The sequence below is a fragment of the Quercus suber genome, unplaced genomic scaffold (assembly GCF_002906115.3).
Source record: "Quercus suber isolate HL8 unplaced genomic scaffold, Cork oak 2.0 scaffold_96, whole genome shotgun sequence".
NCBI lineage: Eukaryota > Viridiplantae > Streptophyta > Magnoliopsida > Fagales > Fagaceae > Quercus > Quercus suber.
This window is the reverse complement of record NW_027069561.1, coordinates 200,596-224,392: the sequence shown is the minus strand read 5'-3', so window position 1 is coordinate 224,392 and position 23,797 is coordinate 200,596. Positions and strand designations below refer to the sequence as shown.

Genomic DNA, 23,797 nt, shown 5'->3' with positions numbered 1-23,797 from the left:
AAACTGACTTGGTTTCTTTTATTAATCGTGGATTCATGATCTGATCAATCTTGTATATACATTATGTGGATTGGAGAAATTAAGATTCGAGTTCACATGTGCAAATAATTACGTAATTGGTAAAGCAAACTTGTTATACCTTAATTTCTTACTTACCAAAAAAAAAAACTTGTTATACCTTAGGATTTGGAAAGGATTCAAGTATTCTGGTTTTGGGGCATGACAATCTGTAAGGCATTTTCAAATTATAGTTTTCTAGATATGCCAGGAAAATTCTATATAGTCAGATGAATTGCATTTAGTGAAATTTCTAGACAATGTGCTTATTACAACCCTTATTGGTAAAACATTATCTAGGAGATAACTCAGTAATTGAAGCCTTATTGACAGATACGTTGGAACCAATGTCTTGTTGCAATGATGTGGCTGGCAAAACATTGCTCCGCATGAAACTTGCAGGTTGTGTAGGTGTAGTGATAGCAATAGAATTGCTATTTATCATGAGAACAACTGAAGCCATATTTGGTCTGTCAGCTACATTTTCTTGAACACATAGCAGTCCAATGTGGATAAATCTCATTATTTCAGTTATTGGACTATTGCTCAATGTGGGATCTATGAGATTTGAAATTGTTCCCTCACGCCAATTTTTCCATGCCTGTAGAAATATATCAATGTGAACATGCCATGTTAGGGAAGAAAAATTACATTCCTATACTTAATTTTTTTTTTTCAAAAAACAGGGAGGAAATCTACCCTTTTATATTAGTACTCACATAGATTAGAAGGTGCTCTGTATTCTCTTCATTACAAAAAGAAGTAATTTTTTGGCCGCTCACGATCTCCAAAATTAACACACCAAAACTAAAGACATCTGACTTGATTGAGAACTGTCCAAACATTGCATACTCTGGGGCCATATATCCACTGCATATCAATATTAATAAATCATGTTAAGATTCAATCAAGATATTATGTAATTACAACAGATAGGGGTGTTTCTGGTTCATTTCAAGGACAACCAAACTTCCTAAGAAAGATGGAAGAGATTAAAGATGAATAAGAGAACAAATGTAGCTTTTGAAATTAGTTCTTCAAGGCCTTCTCTTACTATCACAATCAGACTTATACCCTCAAGCTCAACTAAGACTAACTACTGTAATTAACTGTGCTGTAACAAACTCTGATCCCCCTTGCCAGCTGGCATAGGTAACTAACTACCTACCAACAACTTCCAAGCCATGTGCTTAATACAATACCAACACATGTCTAAATACAATTTCCATCTAACTATTAGGCCAATTATACAACTTGGCAGGTATTACAAAATTATAACCAATATCCTAACATTTCCCTCTCCTAAAATCATGTCGCCCACAAGGAGTGGAAATTGCTATTGAAGACTATGCAGCTGCTCCCAGGTAGCATCTTCTGCAGAACAACCCTGCCATTGAACTACTACCTCAATAATGGTCCTTGATCAAAGTTTATGCTCCCTTTTCTGCAGCATGGCTATTAGTTCAGGATTGAAAACACCAACATCAATCACAGCTGGTAGAATAGGAATGCGAAGCACATTCTGACCTAGTTGTTTTTGGAAGGCCTATTTACCACCACAAATGCCACATCCATCCTGTGGGACTTAGGAAGGCCTTCCACCAAGTCCATACTTATATCAGACCAAGGTTCATAAGGAATGGGTAATGACTGTAATAACTAATAACCCAGCTGGTTTGCTAGTATCATGCTTCATCTATTGACACATAACACACTCCTTAATGTGTTTCTTCAAGCCAGGCCTCATACCCACCCACCAAAAGTCTTGTTTCAACCTGTAAAGTAATTTCAAGTAACCAGAATGGCCACCTAAAGGGTTGTCATGAATCTGAGACAACACTTTAGGTTTCAAGCTACATGTAGGACCCAAGTAGATTCTGCCTTTATAGGGAATCAAGTCATTATATATAGTAAAGTATTTGTTAGGTGTTCGTTCAATAAGATCAACTAAGAGTTTTTGCACTAATTCATCACGGAGGTAACTCTACAGCAAATCCTCAATCCATGTAATACTAGGGAATGTGATGAGAAATAAATGAGCATTAGGGTCAGTTACCTCTTCAGAAGAACAACCTAACTTTGATAGTGCATCTGTCACCTTGTTTTCCTGGCCCTTTTTGTAATCCACTATAAAATCATAGCCCAAAAGTTTGGAAATCCATTTCTGCTATGCTGGTGGGCCTAGTTTCTAATCCGGCAAGAACGTCAAGCTCTAGTGATCAGTTTTGATAATATAAGGCTTACCAAGAAGATAAGGTCTCCACTTTTTAATATCTTTAACCGAGGCCAAGAACTCCTCATTAGTGGGAAGATGTAAACTCCTACCCTTCACGGCTTGGCTATGGAAAGCAATAGGTCTCTGCCCTTGCATCAGAACAGTTCCTATACCCACACCAGTGTTGAAGATGAAGCTCAAGCACAGAGAAATGGAGATTCAGTTTCAACTCAGACTCAGCAGCACGTGCCTCGTGTGAAGTTATAACTGATTGATGCGCACCGTTTCATTAAAAGGACTTGAGTGCTACACACCGTTTCATTAAAGGACTTCAGTTCTCCTCACTGTGTAGACAAACGATGTCGTTGCTGAGCCACTCAAAAGTCAGTTACCATGGCGCCAAAAACAGTTACAATTGAGCTGTTGCAAACAGTTACAATTGAGCTGTTGCTTCCGTGATCTTAGGCGCATATTTAGGAGTGTATCTATTCTGTTATAGCTGCATGTGTAAGTGTATATATATGGGAGTGTATCTCAGAATTGTGTTATAGCTGAATGTGTAAGTGTATATATATGGCAGTGTATCACAGAATTGTATTAAGTTTTTCAGAGTTCATAATCTTCATTTAATCAAGAAGATATTTTTCTCTCAATTTCTCTTCTCTTTCTCTTCCTCTCTCCTTCCTCTGTTCTCTGTTTCTTCTTCGTCTTCATTCAATATTTCCTGTAATTCTCTTTTACTTCTGTGTGATAAAACTCTTCAACCAGAAGTATCACATTCAATAACAAAGGGCTAGGAAATATCTGACAAGGCCAAGATAGGGGGATTGGCCACAGCAGCTTTGAGTTGCTGAAATGCAAATTCAACCTGATCAGACCAAGTATAGGCATCCTTCTTGAGAAAATTGGTCAAAGGTATGTGACCATAATGATGAATAAACTTCCTGTAATACCCGGTTTAGCTCAAAAATCCCTTCAAAGCCTCGATGCTAGTGGGTGTAGGCCATTGTTGCAGAGCTACTGTCTTCTTTGAGTCAGTCTTAACCCCTTCACCTGACACAAGATGCCCTAAATACTCCACTTTTGTACAACCAAAAAAGCATTTGCTTCTCTTTGCATAGAGATGGCTCTAAAGCGATAAGTCTAGCACTACCCTTAAGTGATTTAAGTGATCTGCCAGAGTTTTACTAAAGAGTAAAGACCACAATGTCATAAGAAAATAAATTAAAAAAAAAACCAAGTACAAACTGTCTTAAGTAAGGTTTGAAAACATATTCATGAGGGCTTGAAAGGAAGGTGCCTTGGTAAGCCCAAAGGACAACCAAGAACTCATAGTACCCCTCATGAGTTCTAAATGATATTTTAGTGATATCCTCCTCAACTCTCATTAGAATCTAATGGTATACAGACATTAAATCCAATTTGGAAAATATGGTGGAACCAGACAAGTCATCAACAAGTTCATCCACAACTGGAATAGGAAATTTATCCTTAACAGTAGCTTGGTTCAAGGCCCTATAGTTCATACACATTCTCCAAGAGACAAAAGCTTCTCTAACTAACAAAACGGGAGATTAAAAAGGGCTTTGGCTAGGCTTAATGGAACCAACCTTAGAAGTTTTTTAACAATTTTCTCATAGTGTTATGAAAATATGGATACCTAACGTCAACATAAATAAAGTGTTAAAATCAATATATACACATATAAAAGTAAAGACTTCATGTGAGAGAATATGAGGTTCTGTCATGTGACGCACTCTATGAAGAAAATTGAAATACCCTTAAGTCACATTAGAGATAAGAACAAATTTAAAAGTAAAGACTCTTTACTTCCTTGGGTTCAATGTTTCATGACTATTTTTGTTACATTATTTATTCAATGTTTTAAGACTACTATTTGTTTCATTTGGTTCAATATTTCAAGACTTTTCATCTCTTGCACACACAAAAAACTCTGCATTTCCATTCACCTTTTTCACTTTTACTCTTTTATATACACATGTCCATAACTTTTTATACCATCCTATCTCAAATACACTTAAACAAAAAACGATGTCATTTACTTTCAACCTTTCAATGATGCCTACATAACTCCAACGTTGCAGTATCATTTGATCGTAACCTGTTTAAGTAGTCTATGACCAACGAAGGGGGCTTGCGTTTTTTATTCAGTGACGGTAGCTTACGGTTTTGATGTTGAAGTCAAACATAGTAGATTTTGTGAAGATTATGATTCCTTTGGAGTCTTTGAGTGTTTGAGATTATAGTTTAGGAAAGTTATAAATATATTTTTTTAGAACTAAAGAAAAAGAAAAAGAAACATTCTAATTAATTATTTATGAAGTTATTTATTTATTTTTTTTAAATTTGTGTTAGAATTCATAATTTGTAGGTTTCTTTGTAAGTTTTGTTTACTGCTATTTTGTGTGGTATGAGCCATAGTGATTAAAAAAAAAAAAAAAATCAATGGTGTTTTAAAAGTGTTTTCGCTTTTTTTTTAAGGATACGAAAGCCCAACTAAAGACAATTGAATTTTGATAAATGAATATGTTTTTAGCAAATTTCTCTTTGCTTAATTATGTTCTCTTTATGTTAATACTTACGTATGATTTCCTTAATTTTACTGAGATAATTAATTGGGTGTTTATGATCAAGGTCTCCATATTTGGTTGTGAGAATAGAGTGGTTGAGAAAGTGATTGGCAGGTTGCTTAAATATATGTAATTTTAGGATATAAAAGTATTTTATACTTTAAATTCTTATTTGTAGATTTCAAAATCATTTAATCAGTTTGAAAAGTAAATTCTACTTTTAACAGTAAATATTATAATATATTATAATCTTATAGTGTTATACAATTTTTTTAAATAAAATATGAATTAAGAAAATCAAGTTGCAAAGTAAACAAAAATATTATACAAAAAAAAAAAAAAACATATTAAGTATTATATGTAGATTTTAATATACATAAAAATGATTTCAAATGAAATTGTAAAGTAGTCTGCACATCGCATGGGATATCATCTAGTTAATATAAAAGGCATTAACATTTATATTCATAAGCTCAAGCATGTTTTAGTACTTACTAAGTTCCCACAATTCTGTTTGTGTTGCCTTCAGTTTGGTCTAATACAACCATCCTTGCCATTCCAAAATCTGCAATTTTAGGATTCATTTCTGCATCTAATAGAATGTTGCCAGCTTTAAGGTCACGATGAATTATTCGAAGTCGAGAATCCTCGTGAAGGTATAGAATCCCTCGAGCAATGCCTCTTATAATTTTGTAACGTCTTTCCCAATTTAAATGTGCTCGCTCCATTGGATCTAAAGATTCAATTAATAACATATTTTAAAAAATTATTTTTTCAACAATATATATATATATACATATATATATATATATATATATATTCCTTACTGAATCTAATAATTTTGATTAAAAAAATAGAAACTAAGAAATGAAACAGTACCAAATAAGTAGTGATCAAGGCTTGTATTAGGTACGAACTCATAGATAAGAAGTCTCTCACTTCTTTCTAAGCAAAATCCAAGGAGCCTAACTAAATTTCGGTGTTGGAGCTTGGCCACTAACCAGACCTCATTCTTAAATTCTAGATCGCCTTGTCCAGAGTTTCTTGATAGTCTTTTCACAGCTATCTCTTGTCCATTAAGTAGCTTACCCTATATTCACGTGAATATATTTATATATATATAAATAAAGAATAAAGTAGAAATAAAATTGTTCAACTCGGATATTAAAATAATTCATTTCATATTATAATTTTTTCCTACCCTGTAAACAGCCCCAAATCCACCTCTCCCAAGTTTATTTGCATCAGAAAAGTTGTCTGTTGCAGATCTAATAGTGATGAAATCGAATTGCAAGGATTCCACTCCTGTTATTTGATCCACTGGTTCACAAAAGAAACATGTCAAGACATATTCAATTGATACAACCACATTCTTTAAATCAGCGCAATAGATTCACAAGAGGAATATGTTAATACATATTCAATTAATACAATCGCATTCTTTAAATTAGAGTAACACACTGAAATAGAGGAGCTTGTAATGGATAAATGGTTACTCGTACAAGAGGACTGGCCATAATATTTGTAGCAAATTTCATAATCTCATATTACAAACACATTTGCAATTATTAGCCAATAAATAATTCATATCAAACATAAATTTCTATTAATTTTTTTCAAGAAAAATTTATTTACTTAACGTGAAAGCAAACAACAATATGCGAACTAACTTTTATTTGTGGGATAATAATGTTGTCAGTGTTTCTAATATATATATATATATATATATAAATTGAGAAAATTTTAAATAAATAGCTATAGCTTTTTATTTTCATAATTTGATAGTTACAATGGAAAATGAGAAATTGAATCCTAGATGTCCTAGAAACACTAGGAGGTGTCATCCAATTGAGTTATGAGACTTTTGATGATGAAAGGGAAATCTGAACCCTAGATATCTCTGTTAGAAACATAAAAAATTGTCAACTAGTTGAGTTATAAGACTTATCTCCTCCATCGAGCCAGTCCCAAACCCAAATCAAATAATTAAACTAAATTTCTTTAATTTTTTTTTTTTTTGGGATAGGCAGATGAGATTTGCTCTTTTTATAAAGAATTTGACGCGGGTCTACTTGTTTGGATCCATCATCATTGTGGGTGATGTTGGTAGTTAATGGAGAAAGTGGGGTATGTGTAGCGGAGTACAAGGAATCTCTTCCACGTATCGAGTAACGTGTCAAGTTTTGCTCATGTAAACCTTTGGAGGATTTTCTGTACAAGTGTAATTTTTTTGTCCATGAACCTAGTTGTCCATAAGTTGAGTCGTCCATGGAGGACTTCCTTTACTAGACTTCATTATAACTGACAGATGAGTGTTATACATATTCTCATTATTGTGCAATATTCTCTAGACACGGTCAAACTATAGATGACGACCAAGGACGAATGACACTTAGTTGATCCCCATCAAAAGAGTTTCAACCTATAACGTTTACTTCTGATGATAGCTTTTTATAATCAGAAAAAGACACCAATCAGTTTTTGGTGTGAGCAGAGATTGAACCCCAAATCTTTTATTCAACTATCAGAGACTTTACTAGTTGAGCTAATTGAAATCCACATTTTGTGAAAATTGTGAATAGCAATTTAATTCGTTTAATTTAGTTTAGTTTAGTTTACTTTTTCTTTTCTTTTCTTTTTTTAAAATTTTAATTTCAGGCCACATTGTAGTACACACGGCAATTTAGTGGTATAAAGTCATAAACATAATTTGATTTATTATCAACATTAGTCATGTTAGTATTTTTCGTCCATCACTTAACAACAATAACTATTTTGAGACAATACCAAAATATCACAATTATAATGACATATTTAAAATTAAGGACCATTTTGACAAATAAAGCATATGTTAGGGACCAAAGAATGATAGTTTATCCTTTCCTTCTTCATTTAAGAAGTGTCACAGTTAAAATGACATTGGTGCCAATTCACCAACCAAAATTTCAAACTATGTGGGAAAATTTTTGTTGAATGTTGCATATTTCGGGAGGAAAAATTCTAACTTTAATAAGGAAGAGTGAGTCATGGCCAATTTTATGGGAATGGTTTCTAACTTTCTATCAAACACACACATATATGAAAAATTATTCATTTACATGAATAATGGGATGTAAAGTGTACATTTTTGGCAAATTAAAAGATTGTACAATTTACATTCCACTTTAAAAGTAGCAAATATTTGCCACTTTTAAAGACTCTGTTTTGCCTACAATGTACAATTTACTTTCCATTATTAATATGTGTGTATATAATATTGTCCCAAGTACTATGCTTCACATTATTAAAGCTGCAATATTTTATAATATACGAGGATAGCTTTCAAAATAACAAACGACGTTTTGAACTTACTTTCAATAGAATCCTTTGGCTTTCTCACCCTTAAAAAGATGCAAATACTAATGATAAGTATCATAGTAATAACAGTCATGACAACAATGACGATGACAGTTCGAGTTGTTCCTGTAAAAATCAAAAGCATGTTGTCATTAAGGCATATATTTGCTAAACCAAAATTAATAATTATTGTAAACACAGATACACAGCCATGGAGTGCAAAGAATATTCTTCAATTATGTTAAGGCGAAAACCACATTTCCGTCCCTACATTTTCAGGCAATTCTTACTTTAGTCCATAAATTTTATTTTTACCGCTTTTAGTTCTTGAAATCAAAAAAGTGATCTTGTTTTTGTCCCTACCGTCATCTCACGAATGGAAGTAGTCTACATGAAAAACGGAGTGCATCATTGGCACACTAAATGCTAATGTCAACATTAAAATAATAATATAATATTTTATTTAGCATTTTAAAAATGCCACGTCATCTTTTAAAAACAAAAAATTAATGGCATAAATGCACTTTAGTCCCTATGTTTTAGCTTTTTTCCATTTTAGTCCCTACATTTTATTTTTTCCACTTTTAGTCCCTAAAACCAATTTACGCGTTCCATTTTGGTCCTTTCCGTCAATCAACCGACGGAAATTGCTAAGGTGGCAGTCGGAAGAATTAAAATATTATAAAAAATGCCACATCACCCTGACATGTCAGCATCTATTTTTTTTTTGGTAAATAATTTGTAAATTTTAACTAAATAAAAAAAGAAAATTTAAAAATACAAATTGAAATTTAAAAACAAGAACACAAGAACAGAGACCCAGAAATTAGACCCAACAACATGAATTCAAAATTAAACCCATTGAATCAACTTCCTTTCACACTTAAAATCAAATCAATAATGCAATAAAATTTGAGAAGAGAACAAAGACCAATGTTGAAAGACCCATGCTGAAAACCCATCAATTTTCTGGTTCTTCCCCAAAGATTCATAGCCAAAAAATCATAAAATCAAAGAAACCGGAAATCTCAAACACTCAAAACCTAGAAACCCAAAAACTCAAGGGATTAAGTGTGAAACCCTCCACTGCCACCACCATGAAGCTGCAGATGCACTGATACCCACAACAAATATTCAAAGCAGAACCAAAACTTACATCCAATTTGAGAGAGAGAATCAAAACACCCAAAGACCCATTGCCACCAAATTACCACCCACATCAGTAGCAACCTCCCTAAACCCACAGTGAACCCATCCCCACAAACAACATAGCAATCCTCCACTGCCACCACCATGAATCTTGCATCAATACCCACAACAAAAATTTCAAAGAAAAACCAAAACCCACATCCAATCTGAGAGAGAGAATCGAAGTGAGAGAGAGAGGATCGGAATGAGAGAGAGAGAGAGAATCCACCATCGCCGTCGCTCCAAAACACCACGCCATCGCCGCCGATCTCCAAAACACCACCATGAATCTTGCATCAATACCCACAACAAAAATTCAAAAAAAAACCAAAACCCACATCCAATCTGAGAGAGAGAATCGAAGTGAGAGAGAGAGGATCGGAATGAGAGAAAGAGAGAGAATCCACCATCGCCACCGCTCCAAACCACCACGCCGTCGCCGCCGATCTCCAAAANGGATAGGCGAGCTGCTCATCTCCTCCATAAGTCAGCCTTAAACCCAAATCAAATCTCTATTTTCCAGACACAATAAATGCTTAGAACCCTTAATTAAATAAAATGCGAACCTCAATCAAATAAAATGCGAATCTCATAGAGTCCATTTGGTTGGAGGAGTGGAAAAGTGGGAGGATAAAAAATAGTGGAAGGATAGAAAAGATTTTAGTTTCTCTCATTTTTGTTTGGTTGGGAGTGGAAAAGTGGAAGAATGGAAAATAGTGAGTTTGTATAAATTTACTCATATACCTTATTAAAAACTGATGTCCAATTTAAAAAAAAATAGTGACAAATGACCCAAAAAAAAAAGAGCAGTCACCCAATTTATTAAAAAATAAAAATCACGTCTAGTTAAAAAAAAAAAAAAAAAAAAACAACAACAACAACAACAACAACAACAACAACAAAACTACTATCATGCCATAGCCCTAGAAACCAAAAAAAAAAAAAAAAAAAATAATAAAGAAGAAAAACAGAAAAAAAGAGGAAACGTGCCCAGAAAAAGCAAAAGAAATTGTTTGAATCTTTGCAAAAAAGGAAAGTCGAATTCGGCAAAAAGAAGAAGAAGAAGAAGAAAAAGGCAAGACATTGAAAAGAAAAAGAGAATACAGTGTAAAGTGTGAATGTAACTCAATGCATGGTCAAACACACTGAAAAGGGAGGGTAAATCTACTATTTGGTTGGCATGCTATTTTCTCTTGAGTTGGAAAGATAACATATTGGTTGGCCCAGGGAGAAAACACCGGGTCCCACCAATTTTTTTTTCCTCCCCTCCCCTCTCCTCCCTCCAACCAAACAACAATCAAAAGTGTTTTCTCTTCCATTTTCTCTCATTTTCTTTTCATCATCCCTAAAATCCACCCAACCAAACATACCCTTAGGGTCTTTCATATTCTCCAGTTTAATAAAGTCATTGAAATTTGGAGATATGAACACCAAAGTTCATCCACTATTCTTTATTATTATTATTATTTTTTTTTTTTTTAACTTTCTAACACTTTTTAAGAGGTTAATAAAGGAATGAAAATGAATAGATTGTATTTAAATGATGAAAATGAATGGAATAAATTAAGTGATCTTGTTTGGATGTTTTAAATAAAAGAATAAAAAGTAAATAACTTTTTTTGGGAATAACATAAAGGGAAATGAATAAAATCATTTTAAAATAAAAGATTAAATATATAGGGGTATTTGTTTCTCAAAAATAAATAAATAAATAAATAATAAATATATATATATATAAGGTATTTTAAGAGTTCCAGTGAAATTTTCATTAAACTTAATTTCACTTCCTCTAATTCAACTCAATTTTAAGGGAAAATGAAAATTTAAGATTTTGAGAGAATAGAAATGAATGCATGATTTTGAAGTTGTTTGGTGGTTCAAAAAGTGAGGTAAGGAAGTAGTTTGGGTGTGAGAATGTGATGCATTTTTAGTTGTGTATTTGCTTGAATTTAATTTGTGTATAGAGATTGATAGAAATTTAGTTAGATTTATGTAGTTGATTTTGTGGAAATTTTTTTTAGAGATGATGATGCACGAAAATTAGTAGGTTCAAATGCTTCGGCTACGATAATGGCTGTAAGTCTTGAAAAGGAAGAAAGAACTATCAAAGGTGATCGAAATGACCCGACCAAGGACCCTCCGGCGGTTAAGTCAGTTTTCTCTCTAGAAGGATAGAAAATAGCGAGTGGTTAGAACCTACCTTTGGTAGATGAGATTTGCTCTTTTTATAAAGAATTTGACGCGGGTCTACTTGTTTGGATCCATCATCATTGTGGGTGATGTTGGTAGTTAATGGAGAAAGTGGGGTATGTGTAGCGGAGTACAAGGAATCTCTTCCACGTATCGAGTAACGTGTCAAGTTTTGCTCATGTAAAACTTTGGAGGATTTTCTGTACAAGTGTAATTTTTTTGTCCATGAACCTAGTTGTCCATAAGTTGAGTCGTCCATGGAGGACTTCCTTTACTAGACTTCATTATAACTGACAGATGAGTGTTATACATATTCTCATTATTGTGCAATATTCTCTAGACACGGTCAAACTATAGATGACGACCAAGGACGAATGACACTTAGTTGATCCCCATCAAAAGAGTTTCAACCTATAACGTTTACTTCTGATGATAGCTTTTTATAATCAGAAAAAGACACCAATCAGTTTTTGGTGTGAGCAGAGATTGAACCCCAAATCTTTTATTCAACTATCAGAGACTTTACTAGTTGAGCTAATTGAAATCCACATTTTGTGAAAATTGTGAATAGCAATTTAATTCGTTTAATTTAGTTTAGTTTAGTTTACTTTTTCTTTTCTTTTCTTTTTTTAAAATTTTAATTTCAGGCCACATTGTAGTACACACGGCAATTTAGTGGTATAAAGTCATAAACATAATTTGATTTATTATCAACATTAGTCATGTTAGTATTTTTCGTCCATCACTTAACAACAATAACTATTTTGAGACAATACCAAAATATCACAATTATAATGACATATTTAAAACATTAAGGACCATTTTGACAAATAAAGCATATGTTAGGGACCAAAGAATGATAGTTTATCCTTTCCTTCTTCATTTAAGAAGTGTCACAGTTAAAATGACATTGGTGCCAATTCACCAACCAAAATTTCAAACTATGTGGGAAAATTTTTGTTGAATGTTGCATATTTCGGGAGGAAAAATTCTAACTTTAATAAGGAAGAGTGAGTCATGGGCCAATTTTATGGGAATGGTTTCTAACTTTCTATCAAACACACACATATATGAAAAATTATTCATTTACATGAATAATGGGATGTAAAGTGTACATTTTTGGCAAATTAAAAGATTGTACAATTTACATTCCACTTTAAAAGTAGCAAATATTTGCCACTTTTAAAGACTCTGTTTTGCCTACAATGTACAATTTACTTTCCATTATTAATATGTGTGTATATAATATTGTCCCAAGTACTATGCTTCACATTATTAAAGCTGCAATATTTTATAATATACGAGGATAGCTTTCAAAATAACAAACGACGTTTTGAACTTACTTTCAATAGAATCCTTTGGCTTTCTCACCCTTAAAAAGATGCAAATACTAATGATAAGTATCATAGTAATAACAGTCATGACAACAATGACGATGACAGTTCGAGTTGTTCCTGTAAAAATCAAAAGCATGTTGTCATTAAGGCATATATTTGCTAAACCAAAATTAATAATTATTGTAAACACAGATACACAGCCATGGAGTGCAAAGAATATTCTTCAATTATGTTAAGGCGAAAACCACATTTCCGTCCCTACATTTTCAGGCAATTCTTACTTTAGTCCATAAATTTTATTTTTACCGCTTTTAGTTCTTGAAATCAAAAAAGTGATCTTGTTTTTGTCCCTACCGTCATCTCACGAATGGAAGTAGTCTACATGAAAAACGGAGTGCATCATTGGCACACTAAATGCTAATGTCAACATTAAAATAATAATATAATATTTTATTTAGCATTTTAAAAATGCCACGTCATCTTTTAAAAACAAAAATTAATGGCATAAATGCACTTTAGTCCCTATGTTTTAGCTTTTTTCCATTTTAGTCCCTACATTTTATTTTTTCCACTTTTAGTCCCTAAAACCAATTTACGCGTTCCATTTTGGTCCTTTCCGTCAATCAACCGACGGAAATTGCTAAGGTGGCAGTCGGAAGAATTAAAATATTATAAAAAATGCCACATCACCCACGCCGTCGCCGCCGATCTCCAAAACACCACGCCATCGCCGCCGATCTCCAAAACACCACCATGAATCTTGCATCAATACCCACAACAAAAATTCAAAAAAAAACCAAAACCCACATCCAATCTGAGAGAGAGAATCGAAGTGAGAGAGAGAGGATCGGAATGAGAGAAAGAGAGAGAATCCACCATCGCCACCGCTCCAAACCACCACGCCGTCGCCGCCGATCTCCAAAACACCACGCTGTTGTCGCCGATCTTCCAGTCCATGCTGCCGATTTCGATCTCCAGTCCACGCCGATCTGAGAGAGACACTGAATCAGAGAGAGGGGAGAGAGAAAGGCAGATGAGAAATAAGAGAGAGGAGTCACCGTGTGATTCAAAGAAGAGAGAGAAAGAAGTGATATTTTAATTGAATTTGAGTGATTGAATTCATGTTGTTGGGTCTAATTTTTTGGGTCTCTGTTCTTGTGTTCTTGTTTTTTAATTTCAGTTTGTATTTTTAAATTTTCTTTTTTTATTTAGTTAAAATTTACAAATTATTTACCAAAAAAAAAAAATAGATGCTGACGTGTCAGGGTGATGTGGTATTTTTTATAATATTTTAATTCTTTCGGCTGCCACCTCAGCAATTTCCGTCAGTTGATTGACGGAAATGACCAAAATGGAACGCGTAAATTGGTTTTAGGGACTAAAAGTGGAAAAAATAAAATGTAGGGACTAAAATGGAAAAAAGTCAAAACATAGGGACTAAAAGTGCATTTACTCCAAAATTAATTTATGAATTTTAACTAAATGAAAGAAAAAAAAAAGGAAAAAACAGAAATAAAAATAAAAAAATCATATAAATTGAGATCTAGCTTTATCTTGAGGAAGAATAGACAAGAAAAAAAACCCAGAAAATTCAAAACCAATTACACAAATTCACTGGAAACTGACAAGTCACAACTCAACAAGAATATAACATAAATTGAAAAAACCCCTCCACCTTCCCAAAGCCCAGACCCATTACACAGATTCATTAAAAACTCAATTCAACAAGAATTACCCAAAACCCACATACCCCATATTTCAAATTCAACAAACTCTTTAACCCCAAAATTCAAAATTACCAAAACCCAACATGGAAATTCCAAACCCCAACTATATAAACAATATCATGAAATTCACATTTAAACTCTAAACCCATTTACATAGATTCATTGTAAGCTCAAAACCCATATAAAATTGCCCAAAAACACACACATCCCCTGATTCGAATTCAAGAACCCAACAAACTCCCTAACCCCAAAATTTAAAATTACCAGAACCCCACATGGAAATTCCAAACCCCAACAATATAAATAATGTCAAAAATTTACATTTTAATTCAAAACCCATTACAAGATTCACGGTAACCTCATACTCCATTAAGAATTACCCAAAAATGCACGCACCCCAAACTTCAAATTCAAGAACCCAACAAACTCTCTAACCTCGAAATTCAAAATTAGCAAAACCCCACATTCAAATTAAAAAAATCACATCCACATTTCCAAACCCCAAATTGAAAAAAAAAAAAAAAAAATCAAATTTTAACTAAAAACCCATTATACAGATTCAAAATTGAAAAATTAAAGAAAACCCATTATAGAAAACCTCGAAATGAACATACCCTTGAGTCCACAAGAGGCATCTCTGCTGTATAGTGGCGCAAATGGACAACAAGGACAACAAGCTAGCCCTTCTGATCTGTACGGGCTGGAGTTTCCTAAGGCCATCAAGAGCGAAATTGACCTTGTTGACGTGCTCCATCATCTCTCCAAACCCCTGAGCCTCCATCAACGTCAAGGTCGCTGGAATCGAGAAAGAACAAGAACCGTTAGCTTTCTTGGGTTTCTTGTTTAGCGGCCTCCTAGCGACACTGTTTGATTTGACTAGATGTTTTTGGGTTTTGAATTTTTTGGGTTTTTGTTTTTGTCTGTTCTTTCCCAAGATAAAGCTAGATCTCAATTTATATGTTTTTTGGTTTTTATTTCTGTTTTTTACTTCTTTTTTTTCATTTAGTTAAGATTCATAAATTAAAATTTTTTTTTAAAAGATGACGTGGTATTTTTAAAATGCTAAATAAAATATTATATTATTATTTTAATACTGATGTCAGCATTTAGTGTGCCAACGATGCACTCCGTTTGCCACGTAGACTATTTCCGTTCATGAGATAACGGTAGAGACAAAAACGAGATCGCTTTTTTGATTTCAGGGACTAAAAGCGGGAAAATAAAATTTAGAGACTAAAGTGAGAATCGTCTGAAAATGGAGGGACAAAAATGTAGTTTTCGCGTTATGTTAATTGACACAGAAATCACAACTCCTGACCACATAATTAAGAAATAAACGCACTAAAGAAAAAAAATAAAAAAAGAATAGATACCGCAACATACAGTTTGGTCTGCCGCAAACAAAGAAAATTGGAAAAAAAAAAATGATAATGTAGCTGATCTAGATTCAAATGCATAGCTAGAGTGAAAGAAAACTAGTTCAGTTCTCCTACTACCTAGGAAAACGTGTACTAATGGGGCAAGAAATAATCTCTTTGCCATTGTTTCAATTACCAATTTATCATAGATTGCATCCCTTGGCTTCATGTGCCTCACCGCCACCAGACTGGTATTGCTCAATTCTATTACCTAATGCGCTTGACCTACTATTTGATTTCCACAGGTCCATGCTCCACAATCCACATAACACACGTGTTGAAGATAAACCTATTATTGAATTTTTGTGCACATTCTCAGAGAGAGAAATCTATTTCTTGTGCATATTCTTAGAGGAAGAAAATATTAGGAAAAATGCATATACTAATGGGGAGAAGACATTTATTATCAAGAAAACCATGTTTTGTTTGTTTTCTTGTTTTCTATATGGTGCTTTGAGTTACATTTAGTATTTATGCTTTGTTGTTCTCATCGCATCGTGTTTATGTGTTGGACATGCATGCATCCTTATGTTATTGTGCTTCATTGATTACATGTTCGGATGATCATTTGCTATGCTATATAATCATTGTAGTCATTTCCATATGACTGTTTGGTGTATGATCAAGTTGCTCTTATTTGTTTCACATCATGTTTATTTGATCGCATTTTACTTGTTACATTATACTTGTCCTTTTATTGCTTACTTTACCTTGATGGTCTAATGTGTTTTGTGCAAGTGTTTCAGATTACAAGCATATATGTTTTAAGTTCATCACAGGTTTTATATTTAGGTGCGAGTGAGTTTTGCCATTGTTCTCAAACTCACGTTTAAGTCTAGAGTAGTAAAGTCTGTTATAAGGTGTTTTTGTCACGGAATAGCCAAAGGGGAAGATCGTTAAGTTATGGTTTTTCACGTAACATTTGTGTTGGCTTATTTCATGACAAAAAGTGTTGTAATTGCATTAATTTATTTTCTTATATTTTGTGGAATTTTATTGTATTAGGTTTAGTATTAAGTTGGTGAAGATTGTTCAAGAAATTGATCTCGCGACTCGGCTCGCGAGTGGTGCAACCCCCGAAAGTCACATGAGAAGCATATGCTGGAAGTTGAAGAGTCAAGTGTCAGACTGTATTTTGTGAGTCACTTTGTAACTCAGGTCAAGTTGTGAGTGACCCCCGAAACTCTCTGCCTAGAGGATTTTAAGTGTAACTCTTGTACCCTTCACCTATACTATATATACCCATATTACCCACAAAAGTGTAAAGAGGCTATTTAGAAGAAAATCCTAGAAGGGTTTCTACAACACACCCACCATCTTAGAGAGAGCTACTCATTCTTGAGTGAGAATTCCTTAGTAGTCTCTTCTCCTTTTCCTCTCCCATTGTTATACCTTGAGAGAAGATTTGTACTCAAACACAACTCATACTTATTCAGAGTGTAGAGAGTGTTTTGGAACTTAGAAAGCATTTGGGATTTGCTAAAAGAAGCTAGTGAGGCTTGGTGGATGCAATCGGGCGGAATTGTGGGATCCGGATAACTAGTGAAGATAAGGCTCTGAGAAGTCCATTGGTAGCTGGAGCTTGGATGGCTCAAGTACGTTGGATAGATTAAGCTTAAAGAGTCTTTTTGATATTTGTGTACTCCAACTTATTCACTAGTGGATCAGTTTTGACTTGGAGGGTTGCAGAGAGGTTTTTCGTTGAGTTCTTTGGTTTCATCGTCAATAACACGTCTTAATGTTATTTTTGTATTTGCATCTCTCTTCCCTACTCTTTACGCTTTACATTTATCACTTATTGTACTTGCTTATGGCTTCGAGTAGTGTTCTGGTTTATTATACTTCATTTACTCTTATTCTGCACTTAGATAAGTTAGAGTAAAAGTAATTAAGCCGTTATTTAAAATTGGAGGTCTAAACAAATATTAGTGTTTTCACACTAATTGAGCTTTCATAGTGGTTAGGCTGTTGGTTCAAAAAAATAATATCAAATCATTATCAAACAGTACGAATTAAAATTTAAAACTTTGGTTAGGACCAACTAGATCAAACTAGCAAAGAATTGGTAAAGAAAAAAAAATCCATGATAATATCATATGGCTGAAAACATTTGACTTTATCTTTGCATGACTATAATTTTCATCCAACGATCATGACGAAACAGATCTAGTTGACTAACGTAGATGATTATTTTCTCAATCTATGATTCTATATACACCAAGAAGATAAATTTCTAACTTGATGATCATTTTCTCAATATATAATTCTATATACACCAAGAAGATAAATTTCATTTAAAGAAATTTTATGAAAATTCAACAATAGATATAATAATCTCAAAATATTTAGTAGTCCCATGGTCGTGGGATTATTTTTGTTGGTCAAATCATGTACTCCTGAGTTAAAAATGGCCACTAGCAGAGGGGGAAAAAAAAAACCCTTATCTTATGAAATGATATGATGAGACCGCTCTCTGGAGCCTCCAAAACATAGTGTTGATCCCAAGCACCTGTGAGATCCACACTATGCGAGGAAAATTCCCTACGACTGCTACATGAGATAATCTTTCCCAAAAAAAAGGTTTCAGATTAGTTTGTTCTAATCCCAATAATTCAAATTCTATGCACAAACGGTGGGATTGATATACAAATGGGCCTAAATTTAATAAAGCCAAAATATGCAGGGAAAATTGCCATGTGAAATAGAAATCTACATGTCTTACCGTTACCAGATGGCGGCCTCTGCGACGGGGATGGTGGCAGCAGCGGCGGTGTTGAGAGGGACGGCAACACTGGTGGTTGTTCAATGAAAGAGGAGTTGGCATACCTTAGAAAGCAACTTGAGGATCGCACTTCACAGTCTATCCCCGCCTCGCAAAAGTCACGGATTTCTTTCATAAAACTTTTTAGGCATTTGCTACACTCCGAACTATTGAGATCTCTTGTACACTGCACCAACCCATATACAAAACCATTCCCGTTTTCTAATGCCCGATTACCTGCCTTGAACAAATTATCACTTTTTAAAGCTTCATCTACTAGTTCGGTCATTAGATCAAGTATTCCTAATTTAGCGTCTGCTGGCGAACTATAATTCCCGCCACTAAAGGACCCCGAGAAAGACTCTGTATCTGCGACTCCGAAGAAATTAATGTCAGAGTACCTTATCATGCATTGGTCTTCAAGCCACATGGTGCCACTTCTACCACTTGAACAATTACTATTGATTAAACTTGCCAAATTGCCGACACATCTTTGGCAGGTGTTATTAGAACAATCTCCTCGGCAGAGAAAGAGGCCGTAGATGACACCATTACTAGAGGTGTCATTGTGAAATCTGTAGTTATCGAGAGATTTGACGGAAAAAGTATCCAGCAGGCCTGCGAGATCGAATTTGTAATGATAGTCCAATCCTTCATTTTTAAATCCACTTTCCGTGCACTCCCAACTATTGTAGCCTGGCGTCTCGGAATTACAAGAGCTGATAAGCACAATAACTACAAGTGATAGCAAAAGAAAGGCTCTAGAATTGTCGAGAGAAAACATTATACCCCCATTCAGTTATGAATTATGAATTCACAGACAGAAATTTAAATTTATTAGGTAGTTTGGGAGCATAATCCATCCCTTTCACATAAGAATTTTCTCCCCAACAACAACCCCTCAGGCCCTCACAACCACTCCATTACTCTCCTCTCTCTCTCTCTCTCTCTCTCTCTCTTATTAGGAAATTTTTGTTGTTGGAAGCCTATGAAATTAAAAACATATGTGGATCAGGCTGGCCTGCTTTTCTTTGTCTTTGTTTATTTATTTCTTTAAAGGATTTGCAAGGAACCTGCCTGTTTTCCCAAGCTTTGGTTGACTGCACTGAAGGGAGAAGGAAATTGTAGTGGAGTTTCTTGGAAGTGACCTTATAAGTGTTTGTGGGCGGCCTATTGTCTTTGTTTTCCTTGCAGTGGTTTTTATTTTAATGACATACATTCTCAAGCCTTTCGTTGACAAGGCTTGAGAATGTATCTCATTCACTCGTATTGTATGCATTATCTATCTTATAGTGTATGTATCCACCCTGAGGTCATTATAGACCTATGGAGAGTGACTTGATTGTATGAAATTGTCACAGTAATTTTCTCAATGAATGCTTGGAAAAGTAGTAATGATACATATAGCCTGGAATTTGGAATTACTAAAACAATTTCTTTTTCGTTCCATGCACGTCACGTGTGAGAAGGGAAATAAGGGAAATTTGGACTACATAGACTCATAGTCATGCCCACATGATAAGCATCTGTTATTCATACTGTTGGATCACAGAGAGAGAAATGGAGAGAGAGAGAGAGTTAGACATCAAACATTTTTGGGTTTAGAAATAAGTTTAGAATGTAATAAATGAGGGCAATTAATGAGATCCTAATAAAAATATTTGTAATAATGTAGGGTTTTTTTTTAACCGTTAGATATACTTAAATCCATCGGTTTAAAAAATGTATAACTCTTTAAAGTTACAATAGGTATAACTTGAACCCGTCTTTTATATATATATATATATTGACACACTTTTTTTTTTAAGCCAAAAGGTTCATTTGAGCCCTTAAACAAAAACATGCGCCACCCTTAGTCCTTGACATGGTTCACTATCTGCCATTCAAAAGTTTCCCCTTCAATGTGAAACGAGTGGCTTAAAAATTTTGTGTATAATAAAAAGGTCAGTAGATTTATCTATACTACTAATAACAAGATTCTTCTATTTAAGTTTTATCATTTTATATACTAAAATATCCTCATACAAATTCTAAAATTACATGACATTTATGGCATGTTTGGATGTTTAAAAAAGGAGGGGGAGTAGAGTAGAGGGAGGGAGAGTAATGTAATTACCTTGTTTGGAAGTTTTTTAAAGAATAAGGGGGAGGGGTTTGGAGGAGTTTGGAGGGGTTTGGACTCCCTTTAGCCCTCCCAATTTTAATTCCCCCAAATTGGAGAGATTTGGAGGGGGAGTAGAGTACATAAACTATTGACCAAGTAAATTACCTAATTTACCCTTATTATATTAACAAAATTATACAAGGGGAAGGGCTAATTACTCCTTTCTCTCTTACTAATTTTAAAAACATCCAAATAAAGTAGAGGTGAATCATTCTCCTCTACTCTCCTCCCCACTACTCCCCTTCCCTCTACTCCCCTCTACTCTCCTCCCTCTCTAAATTTCCAAACAAGCCATTATGGCATGTTTGGATGTTTAAAAAAGGAGGGGGAGTAGAGTAGAGGGAGGGAGAGTAATGCAATTACCTTGTTTGGAAGTTTTTTAAAGAATGAGGGGGAGGGGTTTGGAGGAGTTTGGAGGGGTTTGGAGGGGTTTGGACTCCCTCTAGCCCCCCAATTTTAATTCCCCCAAATTGGAGAGATTTGGAGGGGGAGTAGAGTACATAAACTATTGACCAAGTAAATTACCTAATTTACCTTTATTATATTAACAAAATTACACAAGGGGAAGGGCTAATTACTCCCTTCCCCCTTACTAATTTTAAAAACATCTAAATAAGGTGGAGGTGAATCATTCTCCTCTACTCTCTTCCCCACTACTCCCCTTCCCTCTACTCCCCTCTACTCTCCTCCCTCTCTAAACTTCCAAACAAGCCATTAATTTTATTGTATTCTCTAAAAAAGACAAAAGAAAAGGTTAAAAGAGTCATCTCAATCATACTAAAACCCACAACTCACGTTCAAAAAATAAAAAATTCTAATAACAAAAGCCACTACGGCACTACCCGTACCCACATTTTTTTTTTCTTTAAAAATTTCCAAAATTTTATAACTAATTGAAAAAAAAAAAACCGATAATTTACCCAAAAAAATTTTAAAACTTCCCTATCATTATCATCCTTTAGTTTCAAACTTTCAGTTTATCCAGAAAATAAAACATCTCTTTTCGCCAGCTTTATCTATTATAGCTCTCCATCTTCTTCATAACGATCAAAAAACTTCACCAGTCTCAATTGGATTTTTAGAGATGCATTTAAAAGTTACATAATTATATATAAGAACTAGAACAAATCAAATTTAGAGTTTGCCCATGGTAATTTTATTGTTTTTATCCTATTTTCTTTTAGTTTTGATGCAGTTTTAATGATATTTATGAGTTTGAATAGGACATGCTGACAATTTTGCTAACACTATGAAGGAAAAGAGACAACGATAATTGGCATGAAAGTATGTTGTGTCCTTATTCAGATTCATGTGTGTAGTTTCTTTTGATTCTTGAGAGCTTTTATTTTTAGAATTAATTTTAAGAAGTGTTGCAAGCAAGAACAACAAAATTATGACACTAAACCAAAAAAAAAAAAAAAAAAAAAACGAGTCTCATTGCACGTGCAAAGCGCGTGTGTTGAGACTCGTAGGCTTGTAAATAAGTCAAGCTTTATTGAGTAGTGTATGTTCAAGCTTAGCCCATCAGGAAAAGTCAAAAGCTCAAGCTTGACTTGAGCTCGTGACAAGGCTAAAAATAGTGTTTAAGCTTGATCTTGTGGAAATGCCAAAAAGATTGAGCTTGGCTTGGCTTGGCTTGATTAATTTAGTCAAGCTAGCTCAAGCTTAATATCAAGCTCAAACTCGAGCTTAGGTTAAGCTTTTGAGCTTAAGAGCTAAAAAAAATTACATTATTAAATACTTAAATCTCTAAAATTAAGAAAAAGAAAAAGAAAATAGTGTACTCATTTTATCACGCATCTAGTCCTACTTATGATTAGCCATTATTCATCAAATTAAAATTTTATATAATTAAATTCATTTATTCATCATTCTTTGTCAAAAACTTCAACAATTGTTCAAAATTCAATTTTTATATTCACATTAGATGGTGAAGAACTAGAAAAATACTTGTTTGTAACTATTATGAATGAGAAAATACTAACATGTTTCATAACTTTACTTTAGATAATTGATAGGGAAAGATTATATGTGGCCCATTTAATTAAAATTAAGGGAATGAAGAAATTAAGGTAATGGGTAGTGATTCCATGTTGGCCATGTCATTATTAAGATATGTGTAATGAGTATATTTAGCTAGCACATATAAACTTATAAACGAGTCTATGCTTGAATTGTTTTATATCAAGTCTAATAACTCACGAGCTTGTTCGTGAACAATTTTCTTTGCTTGGGCTCAGCTATTAAAACTAAGGCTCAAGGTTGGCTTATTTATAAAGAAACAAACATAAACAAGTTTTTTTTATTGAGTCAAACTCGAGTTGTTCATGATCAGCTTGATTCATTTACAGCCCTTGTAACACCCCTACCCAATTTTATAGTTAACCTGTATTTAAGTGGTTAATTAATATTTTAAGCCACTTTCTTTTTATAATTAATAGAAGAGTATTTAATAAAAATATTATTTTATAATGCCATTGAATAAGAATTATAAGGAGTATAAATAATTTAATGGCAAAGTATATTATAAATATATACTAAGTATGTACAAAACTATATTAAGTGGTTAAGTTATGTGAGATATATATATATATATATATATAGTTGTTGGACTATATTAAGTGGTTAAGTTATGATATATATATATATATATATATATAGTTGTAGGTGTTTTAATTAAGCATGATGCATGAGATAGTATAGTAGAAATTCCACCACATGCAACTAATGGAAATTCAACACACATAATGCCAAAGTTTCATGCATGATGACAAACTCCAAAGACCAAGACTTGGCCATGCAATGAACAAACT

At 33.7% G+C, this 23,797-nt stretch overlaps 1 protein-coding gene across 1 annotated transcript; it reads right to left on the bottom strand.

Annotated features, from left to right (window-relative positions):
* Nucleotides 1-349: 349 nt before the first annotated feature.
* Nucleotides 350-19,767, bottom strand: LOC111997965 (cysteine-rich receptor-like protein kinase 5). The gene is made up of 9 exons (XM_024030090.2): nt 18,687-19,767; nt 18,527-18,623; nt 15,256-15,351; nt 12,921-13,031; nt 6,065-6,183; nt 5,743-5,953; nt 5,359-5,596; nt 777-927; nt 350-658 (listed from the first exon to the last, which is right to left on the bottom strand). The coding sequence occupies exons 1-9, from the start codon at nt 19,602-19,604 to the stop codon at nt 350-352; spliced, it is 2,250 nt and encodes a 749-aa protein (XP_023885858.2). The 5' UTR covers nt 19,605-19,767.
* Between the last annotated feature and the right edge of the window lie 4,030 nt (nt 19,768-23,797).

Bases quoted from the DNA above. Each gene is read 5' to 3' on its own strand.
- LOC111997965 (XM_024030090.2), bottom strand. From the start codon at position 19,604: ATGTTTTCTCTCGACAATTCTAGAGCCTTTCTTTTGCTATCACTTGTA. The intron at 6,184-12,920 runs GTAAGTTCAAAA...TTTGTGAACCAG, and splicing joins GCCAAAGGATTCTATTGAAA to TGGATCAAATAACAGGAGTG. The intron at 928-5,358 runs GTAAGTACTAAA...ATTGATATGCAG, and splicing joins AACAGAATTGTGGGAACTTA to TGGATATATGGCCCCAGAGT.